This window comes from Schistocerca piceifrons, chromosome X (genome assembly GCF_021461385.2).
Source record: "Schistocerca piceifrons isolate TAMUIC-IGC-003096 chromosome X, iqSchPice1.1, whole genome shotgun sequence".
NCBI lineage: Eukaryota > Metazoa > Arthropoda > Insecta > Orthoptera > Acrididae > Schistocerca > Schistocerca piceifrons.
The window spans coordinates 916930261-916947133 of NC_060149.1; the positions used below are offsets into that span (position 1 = coordinate 916930261).

Sequence of the window (16873 nt, forward strand, 5' to 3'; positions counted from 1 at the left end):
TTGTGTGACATCCACTGACCTATTCAGAACACGATTTTTAATGGTTTTTAGTGTAAGTGGCCCAGAAGAAATTTGCACATCCATTTTCTGTTTGTTCTGAATTTTGAGAGATAATTAACAATTAATATTTCTGTAGCACCCAAAAAAAGTTATAAATTAACTTGCACTAGACATTTTTACATCAAACAAATCTTCAAATTTTTCAGTGATTTGCTAATTTTGATTTGGGTTTTGGCTGCAGTAATGTGTTAAAGTGTCACCTGTGATCAGAAATTAAAAAAAAAAATGTAGGTCGCACCAAGAGTGACAAAGTAAGTTTTGCGATGCATGCAGCCTTTGCTGTCATCAGGTACCCTCGGTGGTCAGACCGTGAGATGCCATTGTTGTACGTGTTCTACGTAGTTGTCAGTTGTTTTGTATTAAGGTAATTCGTCTTCTCATATTGTAGCTTATCACTTTTTTTTTTCCCCTCTGTGTTTTCCATTTTTTTTCCAAAAAGCTGAGTTATTTTTATCAAACGAAGTTTGTCACATGTTATTGTCAAAATCTGCAGCTCTGAATTTCTTTAATGTTAGAGCACCTATTCTGGTGGTCATTAAGTAAAAAGCTTGAAGGTGTTTCGGCAGCCTAAGTATCTCGTTAAAACTGTCATTTTTATGTATATCTATATAGCAACCAGACAAGACATGGCAGAAGATACAGCTGATGTCCTAGGAATGTCAGCAGTAATCATCAATGACTTGAAACAGAGAAGGCTAAAAGATTATGAGTTTAATTGGAACAAAGCTTTGCAGGTAAGGGGAAACGAATTTCCTCTTCCTTTCTGTCGTATTAAACATTCCTTCAGAATGTTCTTGGGTGGGTGTTAAATTTAATAATAAATAACGTTTTTCACTCTCACTGCTGAATATAGTCTAGTAAAAACATTAAAGGTATATCATACGTTATGATGATAGAATGTAACACTTTCTACACTCTTTCTCCCATGTACTGTTCTAATGCATGAGAGTTGTTGGATTGCTTGTGACAGTTGCCAGCAGGTTGCACATCTGAGCTCTCTCTTAGAGATAATGTCATTTTGTCATACCCACAGATAACTATGATGTAACCAGTCGTAATTAATGTGCTTTTGTAAGGCAGAACATTATTCTGATTCTTCTCAGCAAAGTTATTCCTGTTAATGCCACTTTTTAAAAACAAGCAGTTATATGAGGAGCCATAGATCAGTTTTGGGAGATCATTTATTTTTACTTGTTAAGAAATTCAAATTTTGTGGTTGTTTTCATGGTAGAAAGTGAAGGATCCACGGGGGAGAGATTATTATACAACTAACTAATGTCACTTTAACTGCAGAGTACATTAACAAGTGTTAAATGTTAGAACAATGCATAATACATGTAAGATTACAAAGAAAGTATTTTATACTGCCATCACACCATGTTTAGCATGCTGTAGACGAATGTATGTGAAATACACGCTAAGATTACTGGAGTGATATTATATAATCACTAATAATCACACTATAATCTCTAATTCAGTACATATTACATTAGCTGTGGTTTTATATTTCTTACTGGAGTATCAACGTTTGCATTGATTAGTTCATTAAGTTGAAATCAGTGTTAATTGTCGCTGCAACTGAGTTATTGACTGTCATGGAATTTTGTTTTAGGTTGAAGGTGACACTGGTATAAGGCTGCAGTATACTCATTGTCGGCTCTGGAACCTTGAGAAAAACAGTGGTGCCTCCCTAGCACATAATTGCGATCCTTCTGTTCTTAATGAGCTGGAGGCTATTGTATTGGTCAGAGAAATAGCAAGGTTAGTGTTATAATTGCACTAATGAATTTTTATACTAAATATCAGACCTTAGACTTTTAAAAACTCTGATGAGAAGTTAGTTCTGGAACTTTTCTTTTTAATAAGAATTGTCAAAAGGTAATTTTACATATTATAATTTATAACATCCACATGTAGAATAATAAAACAGTTTCAAATAATGAAATGCAGCTGGCATTGTCAGAAGGGCATTCCATCCCTTTTTGTGATACAGATATCATCTGAAAATCCATTAACCACATATATAGAACACGATAACTTTCACAAGATGGTGCACTCAAATTCAAGAAGGATGTCTCTCTCTCTCTCTCTCTCTCTCTCTCTCTCTCTCTCTCTCTCTCTCTCTCTGTGTGTGTGTGTGTGTGTGTGTGTGTGTGTGTGTGTGTGTGTGTGTGTGTGTGTGTGTCATTCTGCAGCAAGTTTTTCCCATTTGTGATGTTCTGATATATACCAAAATATAAAAATTGAAAAGAATGCAATAAACTGTGTTTGATTGCTGTAAGCAGGAAATTAGGTGATTTTTGTCACGTCATTCTTGGGGACAAAATCTAAAAATCTTTGTAGCAATATCATATGTCATATGTGTTGTATAAATTGCTTACTGCATGGTGCAAAGTAAGAATAAATTAACATTTGAGTCTTTCCCCTTAGATTTGAAGAAGTGTTATTGAAGACCTACAGTGAACTTGAAGCTTGCCATCTTGTACAGTATCTTTTTCACATTTGGTAAGTATGTTTGGTCGGTCTTACATGAACCATTTACAGTAAAACTTGAGTTGATTTGAGACAGAAATTATGATGCTGATAAGATTTCAGAATTTTGATGCTCTAGTCAAGGACTTTATACTGTGGATTTCCTTCTCTGGGTACCATGTTTGTCATTTGTTAACTTGCCTACCAACTGACTTGTTTCAAAGTTAAGAGTTTTGCAACAGCTCCTCCCTCAAACTACAAATACTTTTCACCCACTTGTAGACAAACCTTGTATGTGTTTCTTTGATTGATGAGGTGTGTGCATGAGGCTGGTACAGTGCAACATTTATCAGCCTTTGAAAGATGACTTACCTACAAACCCTTATTCTGCCCCCAATGTCTTATCAAAGAAAGTTCATAGATTTACTGTAAAATTGGTGACACAAAAACTATTCCAATCATGTGCAGCACACAAACATTAAGTTATGTAGCTTTTCCAATGTTTGTTGTCACTATAGGCAGTATGAAGATCAGTTCCAGTTTGCACATAAAATTGTTTATCCAGGCAAGTACTTTCACCATATCAGTCATAGGTATAATATCAACAGAACCTTCACAGTGCGCAGTCACTGTCGAACTTTGTCACAACAAACACAACAGCAGTAGCTTCAGTTTAGCTAGTCTGTAAGTACACCACGTCTCTTGATATATGACACACATAAACAAATGTTTTCTACTACATAGAACATAATTGGAGTCCCAAATTATTCACATATTGACTCGAAGTAAGAACAATGGTTAATACTGTTCACTAGTTGAAGTTAACAAAGTAATAGTGTCACATGGGTGTGAATGTGTGCGCACTGATGAGACTTCCATGGATATGCTAATTGAGGACATTATTGTTAATACCACCAAAGATGTTGTTTGTATGCAGGTGCAAACTTCAGCGTAATAATGACTAGCCACAAATTCTCAGACTTTCGCATTGATGATGCCTCTAAGGTTTCCAGAACTAGATTGACTATTTTGGAGTGGATTGTGAAATATAAAGGCTGGCGTATGAACATGTTGCGATTTTGAAAACCACATAATACTTTGAAAAACTCCTAGGTTAAATTTTACTTATTGGACTGAGCTTTATGTTCAAATAATAATTTGTTTTATAAAATAAACAATTAGTTAGTAATGTACAAAAGGTTGCAGAACTATTTTGTGTCTCTACACTGTGAATTACCTGTTTACAAGTACAGCAGTCATATTTAAACTTAACATCATTTATGTTAATTTCAACAAATTGTTAATTAATGGTGTCATTCAGTTCATAAAAAATCAGGTCAGTAGAAGTGTCATAGTAAAATTTGGGAATTTAACAGGCATAATGGCATAAAAGGCAACAGTAGTTTTGGATGTTTCCGGACTTTGATTGCAATTATCTCCTAAGTTATTTACTTTTAGGATAACTGAAATTGTTCGCTATAAAGAGGGGAATCAATGTTCTATTATGAGTGAGATTCCATTCCTAGAAGAACTAATAATTAACTCATTCAAATATCTTCATTACAGAACCTAATTTTCACTCTGCAGGATTGATACGAAACTTGTAGCAGATTACAATTGTGTGCAGGACCGAGTCTTGAACTCGGGACCTTTGCCTTTCGCAGGCAAGTGCTCTGCTGACTGAGCTACCCAAGCATGACTACAAGCTGTGAGGACGGGTCTTGAGTCGTGCTTGGGAAGCTGTCGGTAGATCACATGTCTGAAAAAGGCAAAGGTCCCGGGTTCGAGTCTCGGTCCAGCACACAGTTTTAATCTGCCAGGAAGTTTCATCTTCATTACATACTATAGTAACAATTTCAATTATTAATTACTTTCAAGTAATAAGGTCTGCAGAAAGACTAAATATACCATTGCAATCAGTGGATGAAAAATTATCACAAGAATAATATATTTGTATGAAACATAGTGTGAATAGTGTTTTGGTACGTGTAGGTACACATTGTTCGTACTTGACCTGTATAGCTGACTTCAGAGCCAAAAACATTAATTATTAGTAGGAGTGCAATAAGAGCAGATATATAGATTCCAGCTTGCTCTGTTTCACCTTATTACAGATAGATAACTTTTAAAACAAATTTTAAGTGCTGTATGAGGAAGTGTTGATGCAGTAATCTTTCTTCTGGTGTCTACCAAAACCGAAATTAAGATTTTGTGTATAGTAGTTACATGTTAAACTCTGAAACTTGAATTAAGATGTTCTGGACTACACTTGTGAGCAGCAGAATTTTACACACCTTACTAGTAGAGGATAATGCACCCTTTTGTCTCAGTGGCAACTGTTGTAACTACACTTTGTTGCCAACATGTATGTTGACAGCAGTGTGAACAGGAATGCTACTCCCAACTTCAGACATGTGTACCTGAGACACAACTACTGGAAAGAGTACAGCTTCAATTTCCAAAACATAAATGTATTCAAACACAGATATTTAGCTTCAACAGATTGTTGTAAAATATTCCAAACCTGTGACAATGCTGCTCTGAGGATAAGTCCAATGCGTGTACAGTACAGTCCTCCATCCAGTGTACTGACCACGATTGGAACTTTTGAAGCACACTCTCAAAGATTCTGTGCAGGAACACTCCCGGGTACACATTCAAAGATACACAACTACACTCCAAGTGTGGAGTGATACCACAACTTCCCACTATTTGTTTCACATGATGTGTGGTATTAAATGTAGTTCTGTGCTGCTAATGATGTCTGCAGCTGGCCATTAGAATTGTCAGTCAGATTTGCTTTGCGTGGGCATGTAGGCTGTCTCATTCACCCTCCATTGCTGGAGGGAAGTCTGCCCTGCAGGGTTGTGTATTAGGGTCACAAAATCCCACCCCCCAGTGGAGAGATACGAAGCATATTAAGCATATTCTGTGAGGTTCATTCAAATGAAATATCATCAGTGCGTCTACCTTTGCCTTACACGTAAGGTGGCACCATGTAACTGCAGATATGGTGGCGCCACCTATTTGTAGAGCGACTGACGTGTGTGCACCGTTTGATGTTGCATAGCACCAGTGTGGTTTTACACCAAAGAGAAGGTGGTCACACAAGTTATCGTCCACCACCGAACATGCAGGCTAGTAAGCAGGAACAACGAGGAGTGATTCGATTTTTGGCAGCGGGTGGAGTTGGAGGCTGTGAAATGTGATAGATGAAGGCTGTGTATGGTGAGTACAGTCTGAGTCATTCAAGGATTGTGTAATGGCGCAAATGATTCCTTGAGGGGCGTGAGTCACTGGAAGGCTCATCGTGTCACACCCATGAAATGAAATGGTTGTGGAAGTGTATACTTTAGTCTTGGACAACTGCAGAATCACCGTGGACGAGATCCATCGGTTACCGGGTATTAGCATGAGCACCGCCCACACCATAATGCATCAACACTTGAACTTTCGAAAAATCTGTGTGCAATGGCTTCCCCACCAACTGACCGCCGAATAGCTCAATACTCAAATGGCGCTGTCTTTGAGTCATCTGCAACATTATCATGAGGAGGAATACGGCTTTCCGTCACATATTGTCACAGGTGACGTAACATGTTACCCTTTTGAACTGGACAACAAGCATCAGAGCAAGCAGTGGAAACTTGTGACTTCACAACCTCCAAAGAAATCAAAGGCCGTGCACACCAGTCCTGGTAAGGTCATGATGTCCTTTTTTGACCACAAGGGCCCACTGCTTGTCAAGTTCCTGGAACGGAGAACCACCGTCAATGCCCAGTGTTATCAAGCCACTTTACAGAATCTTAGATGAGCCATCAAGTCAAAATGCTGAGGCATGTTATCCAATGGCATTATCCTCCTACATGATAATGCAGGCCAGTGTGGTGATGATGACATTGCAGCAGTTTTGGTGGGAAACACTGGAACATCCACCATACAGTGCCGACCTTTCACCATGTGACTTTCACGTGTTTGGACCTCTAAAACAAGCTATTCACAGACATCGATTTGCAGCGGACGAAGAAGTGTGTGACTGGGTCCAGGGCTGGATCTGACAACAGCCTACAAGCTTCTTCAAGGATGGAATTGACCGGCTCATGGGATAAATTTACCAACAGTTTTGGTGACTCTTTTTGAGTATGTGTACTGTGTATAACTACATTTGTGAGTTAATAAAATCGTTACCGTTACTTTACACTAGTGACCGGGTTTCATTTGAATGCCCCTTATACTTCTGCTACTGCTGTGTGTGGGTGAGATCCACCTTTGTGCTGACCTCTGCGCTGCCACTGCTGGACTCCAACTTTATAGATTTGGGTTGGGGCGAGGCATCAGTGCTGGTTGACAGCTGCTGTTCTGCGACTCCACCTTCCCTCTCCAGGCTTGATATGTTGTCCCTGTCTGAAATTGAAGAAGTTTGTAACCTTTGGAATGGAAGTATGTCAGGGATGGAGCTGGCCCACATACTTTCAGCAGTACCACCATCTTCCATCATTATTACGTACATTGCATTTCTCAATGTATGTACCACAGTCTCCAGATACTACGCTTGCTTCCGGTGCTGCTCCTCTGAGTTTATTATTTTATCAGAAACAAAATTCCTTTTCCTACTTCCAAATTCTCTGGCGATATTTACGCCATGCCTACAAGGTGCTGTTCGGGAAAGTAGAGTTCTCATATTCCTTTCATGAAGCATCTCTGCTGAGGATATGTCATTATGAGGAATGATTCTGTATGAATTGAGAAACAATGTCAGGGCATCTTCCTTATTATAGGTGTAGCTGAGTTTCTTCATTTGTGGTTCAAAGTCCTGACAAAATGTTTTGTGATATTATTGGATTCATGATGGAATATTGCACTACAAAGATGTTCTATCTTGTTAGCTGTACTGAACTCATTGAAAACATCCTGCTGCAAATATCTGTTTCTGTACTTTAGCTGTTTGGGCTGCACCTGTACATCTCATTCTAACTGGAAGATGGTGGCAATAGATCAGTGCAGTAACACAATGATATCCACAAAAAAGTCCGTGCGCAACACTTCATCATGTAAGGAATGTGAAAAACGTGTTCAGAAAAGCATCATTTGTGTGAAATGTAACTTCTGGTGGCATGAAAGATGTGCAAAACTTGATTTAAAATTTATTAATGACGATTTTTTGTTGTCGTGTTGTGACTGTGAATGTGAAGAAGAGTTGGAACTTATGAAATTTGTGAACTCAAAAAACGAAAACATAAAACAATTAAACAGTGATACAGAAACTCTCAAAAACGAAATTGTGTTATTAAAAGAAGAAAATGCAAAACTTTCTATTGAGAAGAAAACATACTCTGAAGTCATTAAATGTAGGCCTACAAGTGAAATTAATGAAGAAAATGAGAAACTCTGCAGTGAAAAACGGTTGTATTCTGAGCCCTATAAACAAAACCTTTGTCATTCTCAGAAGACAACACAAAATATGAGAAATAATCCTACGAATTCTGAAAATGAAGAAAAAAAGGACTCAAAACGTGTGAAACCATCAAACATATACAAATGGCCAAACAAAAGAAACATAAAGAGAACCACTAGGTATGAAGTGAAGCAGGGCATTGAAAACAAATTGCTGTTACTTGGTGATTTTCTTATGAGAAACATTGAAGTCCCGAGCTGTAAAATCAATGTTTGACCTGGGATTAGGCTACATCAGATGAGTAAACACCTGAAAAACATGTTGAGTACCAAACAAAAAACGTAAAGGAAGGTGAAATCACGGCCGGCAATGAAATATATAAAGGTGTTCTCATGCATGTGGGGACGAATTCTCTTCGCAGCTGCAGTGAAAGTGAGCTGATTAACGAAACAAGAAACATAATCAGAACTACCAAAAACATCTGTCCCGGATCCAAGAGAGTGATAAGTGGAATTTTACACAGAAGATCAGTGACTGATACGTGCATAGACAGGATAAATGACGGGATACAAAATTAGTGTGATACCTTAGGGACAGTATTTTTAGATCTTAATAAGTTTGTCACCAATAAGTGTCTATGACAGGATGGACTTCATCTGACTAGCTTAGGCTCCAAAACTTGCAGTCAAGTGTTGGCAGACGTGTGCACTTTTATAAAAACCAATGAAAACTGACCATTAGTTAAGGGGGTTGATAATTTAAATAAGACTACAAAAAATACACTACTGGCCATTAAAATTGGCTACACCAAGAAGAAATGCAGATGATAAACAGGTATTCATTCGACAAATATATTATACTAGAACTGACATGTGATTACATTTCAATTTGGGTGCATAGACCCTGAGAAATCAGTACCCAGAACAATCACCTCTGGCCATAATAATGGCCTTCATACGCCTGGGCATTGAGCCAAACAGACCTTGGATGGCGTGTACAGGTACAGCTGCCTATCCAGCTTCAACACGATACCACAGTTCATCAAGAGTAGTGTCTGGCGTATTGTGATGAGCCAGTTGCTCGGCCACCATTGGCCAGATGTTTTCAATTGGTAAGAGATCTGGAGAATGTGCTGGCCAGGGCAGCAGTCGAACATTTTCTGTATCCAGAAAGGCCCGTACATGACCTGCAACATGCGGTCGTGCATTATCCTGCTGAAATGTAGGGTTTCGCAGGGATCGAATGAAGGGTAGAGCCACGGGTCGTAACATATCTGAAATGTAACATCCACTGTTCAAAGTGCAGTCAATGTGAACAAGAGGTGACAAAGACGTGTAACCAATGGCTCCCCATACCATCACACCGGGTGATACGCCAGTATGGCGATGATGAATACACACTTCCAATGTGCGTTCACTGCGATGTCGTCAAACACCGATGCGACCATCATGATGCTGTAAACAGAACTTGGGTTCATCCGAAAAAATGACGTTTTGCCATTTGTGCACCCAGGTTCGTTGTTGAGTACACCATCGCAGGTGCTCCTGTCTGTGATGCAGCGTCAAGGGTAACCACAGCCATGGTCTCAGAGTTGACAGTCCATGCTGCTGCAAACGTCGTCAAACTGTTCGTGCAGATGGTTGTTGTCTTGCAAACGTTCCCATCTGTTGACTCAGGGATCAAGACGTGGCTGCACGATCCGTTACAGCCATGCGGATAAGATGCCTGTCATCTCGACTGCTAGTGATATGAGGCCATTGGGATCCAGCACGGCGTTCCGTATTAGCCTCCTGAACCCACCGATTCCATATTCTGCAAACAGTCATTGGATCTTGACCAATGCGAGCAGCAATGTCACGATACGATAAACCACAACCACGATAGGCTACAATCTGACCTTTATCAAAGTCGGAAACGTGATTGTATGCATTTCTCCTCCTTACATGAGGCATCTCAACAAAGTTTCACCAGGAAATGCCGGTCAACTGCTGTTTGTGTATGAGAAATCGGTTGGAAACTTTCCTCATGTCAGCACGTTGTAGGTGTCGTCACCGGGCCAACTTTGTGTGAATGCTCTGGAAAGCTAATCATTTGCACATCACATCTTCTTCCTGTCAGTTAAATTCCCAGTCTTTAGCACGTCATCTTCATGGTGTAGCAATTTTAATGGCCATTAGTGTATTAGACATGTTTCTGCCAGTAAAACAGATCATCTACTGGTATTAAAAGAAAACGGAAAAATAAAAGTCAGAAAACAAAGCAAAGGCAGGTGCTCAACAAGTAATCCAGAAAAAAGGTTCATAATTTCATGCTGTTCCATCAGAATGTTCAGTCTCTGTGCTATAAATTAATAGAATTGGAAATAATCCTTTCAAATGAATTAAATGATGCTTCAGTGCTATGTCTTAATGAGCATTTGTTAAGAGAAGGTATATTACAAACAGTAAACATAACAAACTATGAATTGGCAGCGTACACTTGTAGAGAGGAACTTCAATGTCGTAGAAACTGCATCTTTGTCAGAAAAGGAATAGCTTACAAAAATACAGAACAACTAAAGACCTAAGTAGGGAAATGGATTTTGAAATATCATCCACAGAATTACCATCACACAAAACAACTGTAGTATGCCTTTACAGATCTGATAGAAACATAAAAAACTTTCTTCAACATATGGAAAAACATTAATTCTAAGTGTAAAAAATAAACAAACACTCCTCATATGCAGTGATTTCAATATAGACTTTAACAAACCCCATAAAATAAGAGCAGAACTGTTGAATCTCTTAGTTTCTTGTAACTTGAAAATCACAATACATTGTCCAACAAGAGAAACTTGCTCTACAACATCCACAATAGACCAAATAACAATTAACTATAATCAACAACATTACAAAGCAGAACTAATAAAGACTGGACTTGGACACCGATGATTGGTGAAGACGTGTCAGGAGACATCCTGAACAGCAGAGGCATACCAGTCTGACTGTCGCCCACGCTACACCATGATAACCAGGAGTGATGGTTTGGGGTGCCATTTCTTTTCATAGCAGAACCAATTTGGTCATCATTCACAGCACCCTTACAACACAATGATACGCCAACAATATTCTATACCCTATTTTGTTTCCATTCATGGCAAGCCATCCTGGGTTTACATTGCAGCAAGGTAATGCCTGCCCACACCCAGCAAGAGTTTCTTGTGCTTGTCTTCACGCTTGACAAACCCCACCTTGCCCATTAAGGTCGCCACATCTCTCCCAAATTGAGAACGTTTGGAGCATTATGGACAGGACCCTCCAACCAGCTCTGGGTTTTGATGATCTAGTGCACCAGTTGGACTGAATTTGACACAGTATCCCTCAGTATGGCTTCCAACCACTCCATCAATCAATGCCAAGCTGAATAACTTACTATGTAAGGGCCAAACGGGAACCAACACATTATTGGCCTACTCAATTTGTGAGGCTCTTTCTCTTGAATAAATTACCAGTTTTTTTCTCAGATTGTTATCATTTCTTTGTCTGTACATGTACATAACCCCTACTGATTTCTGTCTCATTCAGGCAATGCCTTCGTAGTGCATATTTATTTTTCTTTCCTTTTTTTAGAGAGGGTATTTTGTCATTATAAGTCAACAGTAACGATGACCATCTTTGCAACATTTGTTGACTTTTGATTGGAATCTGAGCTGCAGGTCTGAATATTGTCACTAAAGATTTATTGTTAATTTGTAGAAAAAATTGTGCCCATAAAAGTAATTGTGAAATTTCTTAATATCAAATATGAGGACAAGAGCTTCTTTCTCTAGCTGAGAGTAACCTCATCGCACTGTTTCAATGTTATGGAAATGAAAGCGGTGGGTTTATCTGCACTGTGCACTTAGTGTGATAATGCTGCCAAAGTGTCTATATCTGAAGCATCTGCTGCATATATTATTTGCTTCTTAGGTTCATATGTGACTGAACGTTTTGAATCCAGTAAACCACCTTTCATCTTATCAAAAGCTATTTGACAACCCTTTATCCATGTTCTATGGTTTGCCTTTTCTGAGCAGCTTGGCTATTATAGCTGCTGTAGGAATGAATTTACTCTACTATCGAGTTTGGCCCAAGATCAGTTGTAACTGTAACATTTTGGTGGGTATCGCAAGTTTTGCAGTGGCTTGCAAGTGTTTGGTGGTATTGCATATACCTTCTCCTGATAGTGTATGTCCAAGGTACTCCATTTCTTCCGGCAAGAAGGAATATTTATCCTAATTTACACAGAGTCCAGCTTTTACTAGTGTTTTAAACTATTCCTTTAAGTTTAGTGTTCTTTGATCGTATTTCCTGAGACTACTGTATCATCTATGCAGTTTGCTGCTCCCAGAATATTCCTAATTAAAAAAAAAAATTCTAGTTACCTTTGTATAAGACTGGGTAGAATTTATGCAGAAAGATAATCTTTTATATTTGTCGAGGCCAAATGGTGTGTTAATAAACATCAATTTGTGACTTTCTTCATTGAGTGACAGTTTAAGGTGTCTGTCAAATAAATGTGTGGATAGTACCTGCCTCTACCTAACTTTGCCATTGTATCTTGAGCTTTCGGAAATGGGTATGTATCAATTGCTGACTGTGTGCTCATGGTGGATTTGAAGTCACAGCACAGCCGTAGCTTCCTATTTGCTTTTACTGCTACGACTAAGGATATTGCCCATTGGCTGTTTGTAACGAGTTCAGTTGTGCTGTTTCCTTCTAATCTATGTAATTCCTGTTTGACATTCACACACAGTGTGTAAGGGATGGGCTTAACCTTGCAAACCTCAGATTTGCATTAGGCTTTAAGGTTATATGCACCTGGTAATCTTTGATGCTTCCTGGGGATCCACAAAAAAATTGTTTTTACTTTGTACAGTGTGTTGCACACTCTTCTTTCTCATCTGTTACCTGTATTTGATTTACTGAGTTCTGAACTGTAAACCTGAGTTTCTTACAGAGGTCAAATCCCATGATGGCAATTGCTGCAGACTGCGTTGCAAGCAGTTATTGCTTGTACTACTGTAGGCTTATACTGAGCATTTACTGTACAGTGTTCTTTTATTGTAATTGTTTGATCACTATAGCTTGTCAGAGTACTCTTAAATTTGCTTAACTGAGGTAATCCAATAAATTCATGAGTTGTGCAAATGATTATAGTTTTGGAAAAACCTTTACCCACTTGGATTTGTTCTCTCTTCCCATTTATTTCAACACATACCAGTACTGCTTTAGTACCACCTGATATTACTTTGTGTATCCTGTTTTCAAATTCTTCATTGGCCCTTGCAGTGTCTTCCTTATATGTGTTGCCCCTATGTTGTTTTTATAGGCATGCTTCCATCTTGTGCCCCTATTAATGATAATGTAAACATTTTGTGTTTTTGTAATAGCATGCTTTCCTGTCACATATGATGAAACACTTGGCATTTGATTTTACTTTACTTTGCTTATTGTGATTTCCATTTTGAACTAATTTTGTATTTCTGTCATTTTTGGGGATGTTTTCACATTTCTGCCTATTTGGTTTTCCCTAAATTTACTGAGTCATAGAAATTCTGTTTTGAAAACTTTGTTTCCCCTTTAATGAGAGCCTTTTCCATTTGTTTTGTCTCCTCAAATTCCTGAATCACAACTAAGCACTTTTCGAGTGTTGGGTTAGCTGACCTAATGAGGTTGTAAACTGGCATTTAGGAGCATGTACTATTAACATGTTCTTTACTGTCATATCTCCATATGAAAAATTACTCTTTGGATTTTCACATTTAAATTTACAGTCTCTGGTTAGACCATGGAGCATAGTAACCCATTCCTTAACTGTCTGACAGAGTTTTTTGTATGCTCTGTAAAACCTGTAATGTGCTTTGGGCACAAGAATTTTACTTTTGAAGTATTCAGTTTTTCCGTAATTTCTTTATAGCTTAATGTGCTCATGTCCTTGTCCAAGAACAGCTGTTAAACTAAATTATAAATTTTAGCTCCAGCATTAGACAGAATTATTTTGCATTATTTCAACCATTGTTTTGTGGGCCATAAAATGCTGTTCCATCCGGATCATGTAATTTGTAAATTTTTCATTCTTCTGGTTAAACGGGTGGAATGCCAATGGCTTTCTCCTAACTTCCATTTGTTCATGTTCTTTTTTTGCACAGCTTGATCAGCAGCCTTTCCTGTGTGTTACTGATAAGACTGCAGCAGTTGCAGTACTTGTTATGTGATGTCAGTTTGTTGCACTATCTGAAAATATACTCCAAACTGTTTATTGCTTTCATCTTTTCTTCCTCTAAAAATTGGTTAAACAGTGCACTTTAATAGACTAAGCATAAAATTTTGTAAATTGTGTACAACATATTTAAAATGTTCATAATGCTAAATATTCTTGATACTGTGGTGACCTAAACCGCTGAGTCCTTGATGTACACAAACTATTCTAATTGCACCAAGTATGTTCTATAGGCAATGTATCTTCCTTCAATGTAGGATTTTTGACTTGTCCATTAATCCTCATCATTAAAACATAACTGTTGTAGCTACACTTCATCGTCAATGTGTGTCCTGTCAATAAACACAGGTTTCACTGATGTCAGTGCAGACAGTGGTGCTACTCCCAACTTCACATCAGGTATGCATACCTATAAGCACACCTACTGAGAGAAACACAGTCCTGGTTCCAGAACACACATTTACTCTATGAGCACACTCAACTTCATGAGATCGTTGTACAATATTCCTAGCCTGTGACAGTGCTTCGCTGAGGCTAAGTCCAATCCAGTGTAGGAACTGTTTGAACAGGTACATTGCTATAACTGGAGCTGCAGCAGCGACTGGGCATGTAGGCTGTCTTGTTCACTCTCTGTTGCTGGAGGGAATCCTACCAACCAGGTTTGTGACTCAGGGTCACAACAGCAGTGGTGCATCATGACATTGACTCGACAAGACATCAAACGTACTTGGGGGAGTTTACCTGAGCCATGGCTTCTCAGTAGCTGCGTGAAACTTGTGACCATTGATTACATGGGCTCTCATTTATTTGAAATGTCCCTTAAACCTTTCTGACAAAATATGGGATTAAGAGGATGGTGCTAGTACTTTCCAGTGGAGTGTTGGAGGTAGAAGCAGTTGCATGTGGTTAAACAATTGGTTCCTGTACCATTGACCAATGACATATAGTGGTAGACACACAAGTGGCTTACATCCCCCCCCCCTCTCCCTCGCCCCTCCCACTTCCCCACATGAAACAACACATGCATGAAAATTGGCCTCATGTCGATCAAGGTGGATTGCCTTACGTTGTTCTTGGCATACTTACGCCCTTCCATCAATTTATATTTATGTGTAATGCAACCTACCAGCCACCGCGACCTCTTTATATGTTTGCTCTTCTTTGTGCTCTGTGACATGCTGTGAGGAAAGGCAGACATGTGGCACAGCAACTTCTTTACTCCATACGAGGGTGAGACTTCTGGATGGTGTATATGCTCATCTATTCGTATCATTCAGCACTGACTTGGCAAGTAATTTGCAATACTGTGACCCCCATCAGTTTTTTGTTATAATCTTAAATAGTAGACCAGTTACTCCTGTAGTCATCACATTGTTGTGTGCAACAGTATATTCAGGTGCTGATCATTTTGCCTGACACAGTGCCATGGGAAAATCGGTGCCTGGGCAAAATTAGAGGTGAACTGTCCCATGCTTGTCACTCGCAATCTCACTCTGCTCAAATGGACTAATATTGTGCATCTACCACAACCTGTGCCTGACTATCATATCTACAGTCAGTACTGGGTCTAACAGTGATCGTATGACAAGTCAAATTATGTTGACAGGAACACTCTGTCTCCAACACAGCAGCTATCTCTAATAGCATTGCTCATGAGGTAATGAATGAATGCATTCTGGAGCCTTCAGAAGTTCATCCATTTTTAGTTAGTAAATTTTTATTTCTATCTTTGATACATTGTGAGGTTAAAATTTTATGTAGCCAACTAGTCAACTTAAGAACTAGCTGAAAAGTAGGTTAATAAATTTAATAAAGTTGCTCCACATTGTGACAACTATATTAAAATTGAAATTTCTTCTTGTTCTAGTAATGCTGTGAATAAGGCCTTTAATGTGCTGCAAGTGAAGGACCAAGGTTTGCATATTGCGTCGCAAAGACTCATGATGTTCCATGCAGCACGAATTGTCTTAAATCAAGGAATGAGGATTTTGGGGTTAAAGCCCTTGGAAGAAATGTAGCACACACAGTAATTTAATAAAATACAACTGCCATATGTTGTCATGCCATACATTAATATATTGTACTGTGTAGCTCATGTTTTTCATAAATAAATGTAAGTATTTTTCTTTAAAAAATCATTGAAATGAATTTGGAGTTTGGAGTTTATTTTGTAACTTTTCTGTTAAGACATAATTTTCACTTCATAGAAAGTTGTTAAGTAGAAAGAACACTATACACCATACAGTTAATGCTACTCCAATGCATTCTGCATTCTGGAAAGAAAATGTTAAAATGTTAAAATATGTATGTTTGTAACCGAATTCCCATTGACTGAGAGTTAGAAAAATTCTGTTTTTTAGTTGCACATGCACATGAGTCGTCATGGTACCAATTATTTTTCGTGTAATTCCATGGAAGTGGAAATAATTTGTTTCTTGCCCCTCCATTTGCATGCAACAGCCCCTCCCCCCATAATGGTCCTCTTACACTTACATTATGATATAGCAATTCATTTTGTTAAATGGGGACAAATTGCAGGAAATTATTCATGAGGGGATAAGGAACAAAGTAGATCATATGAACTATAGATCAGAAATGAGCTCCATATAGTCACTCTAAACTCATCAGTGGATCCTATTACATCATCTCCAAACTCACCATCTTGGAGACTGAAATCACAAGTCTGTGCCACAGTCCATTTAA

At 38.5% G+C, this 16873-nt stretch overlaps 1 protein-coding gene across 1 annotated transcript in view; it reads left to right on the forward strand.

The window, feature by feature from the left end:
* The window catches only part of LOC124722581 (probable arginine--tRNA ligase, mitochondrial), a 54257-nt gene extending 37939 nt beyond the window's left edge, over positions 1-16318 (forward strand). Inside the window, exons 4-7 of the mRNA XM_047247719.1 lie at positions 673-794; positions 1673-1821; positions 2491-2565; positions 16038-16318. Coding sequence (XP_047103675.1) covers positions 673-794; positions 1673-1821; positions 2491-2565; positions 16038-16188 — 497 coding nt within the window. The 3' untranslated portion in view covers positions 16189-16318. The remainder of the gene's footprint in view (positions 1-672; positions 795-1672; positions 1822-2490; positions 2566-16037) is intronic.
* The last annotated feature ends 555 nt before the right edge of the window (positions 16319-16873 follow it).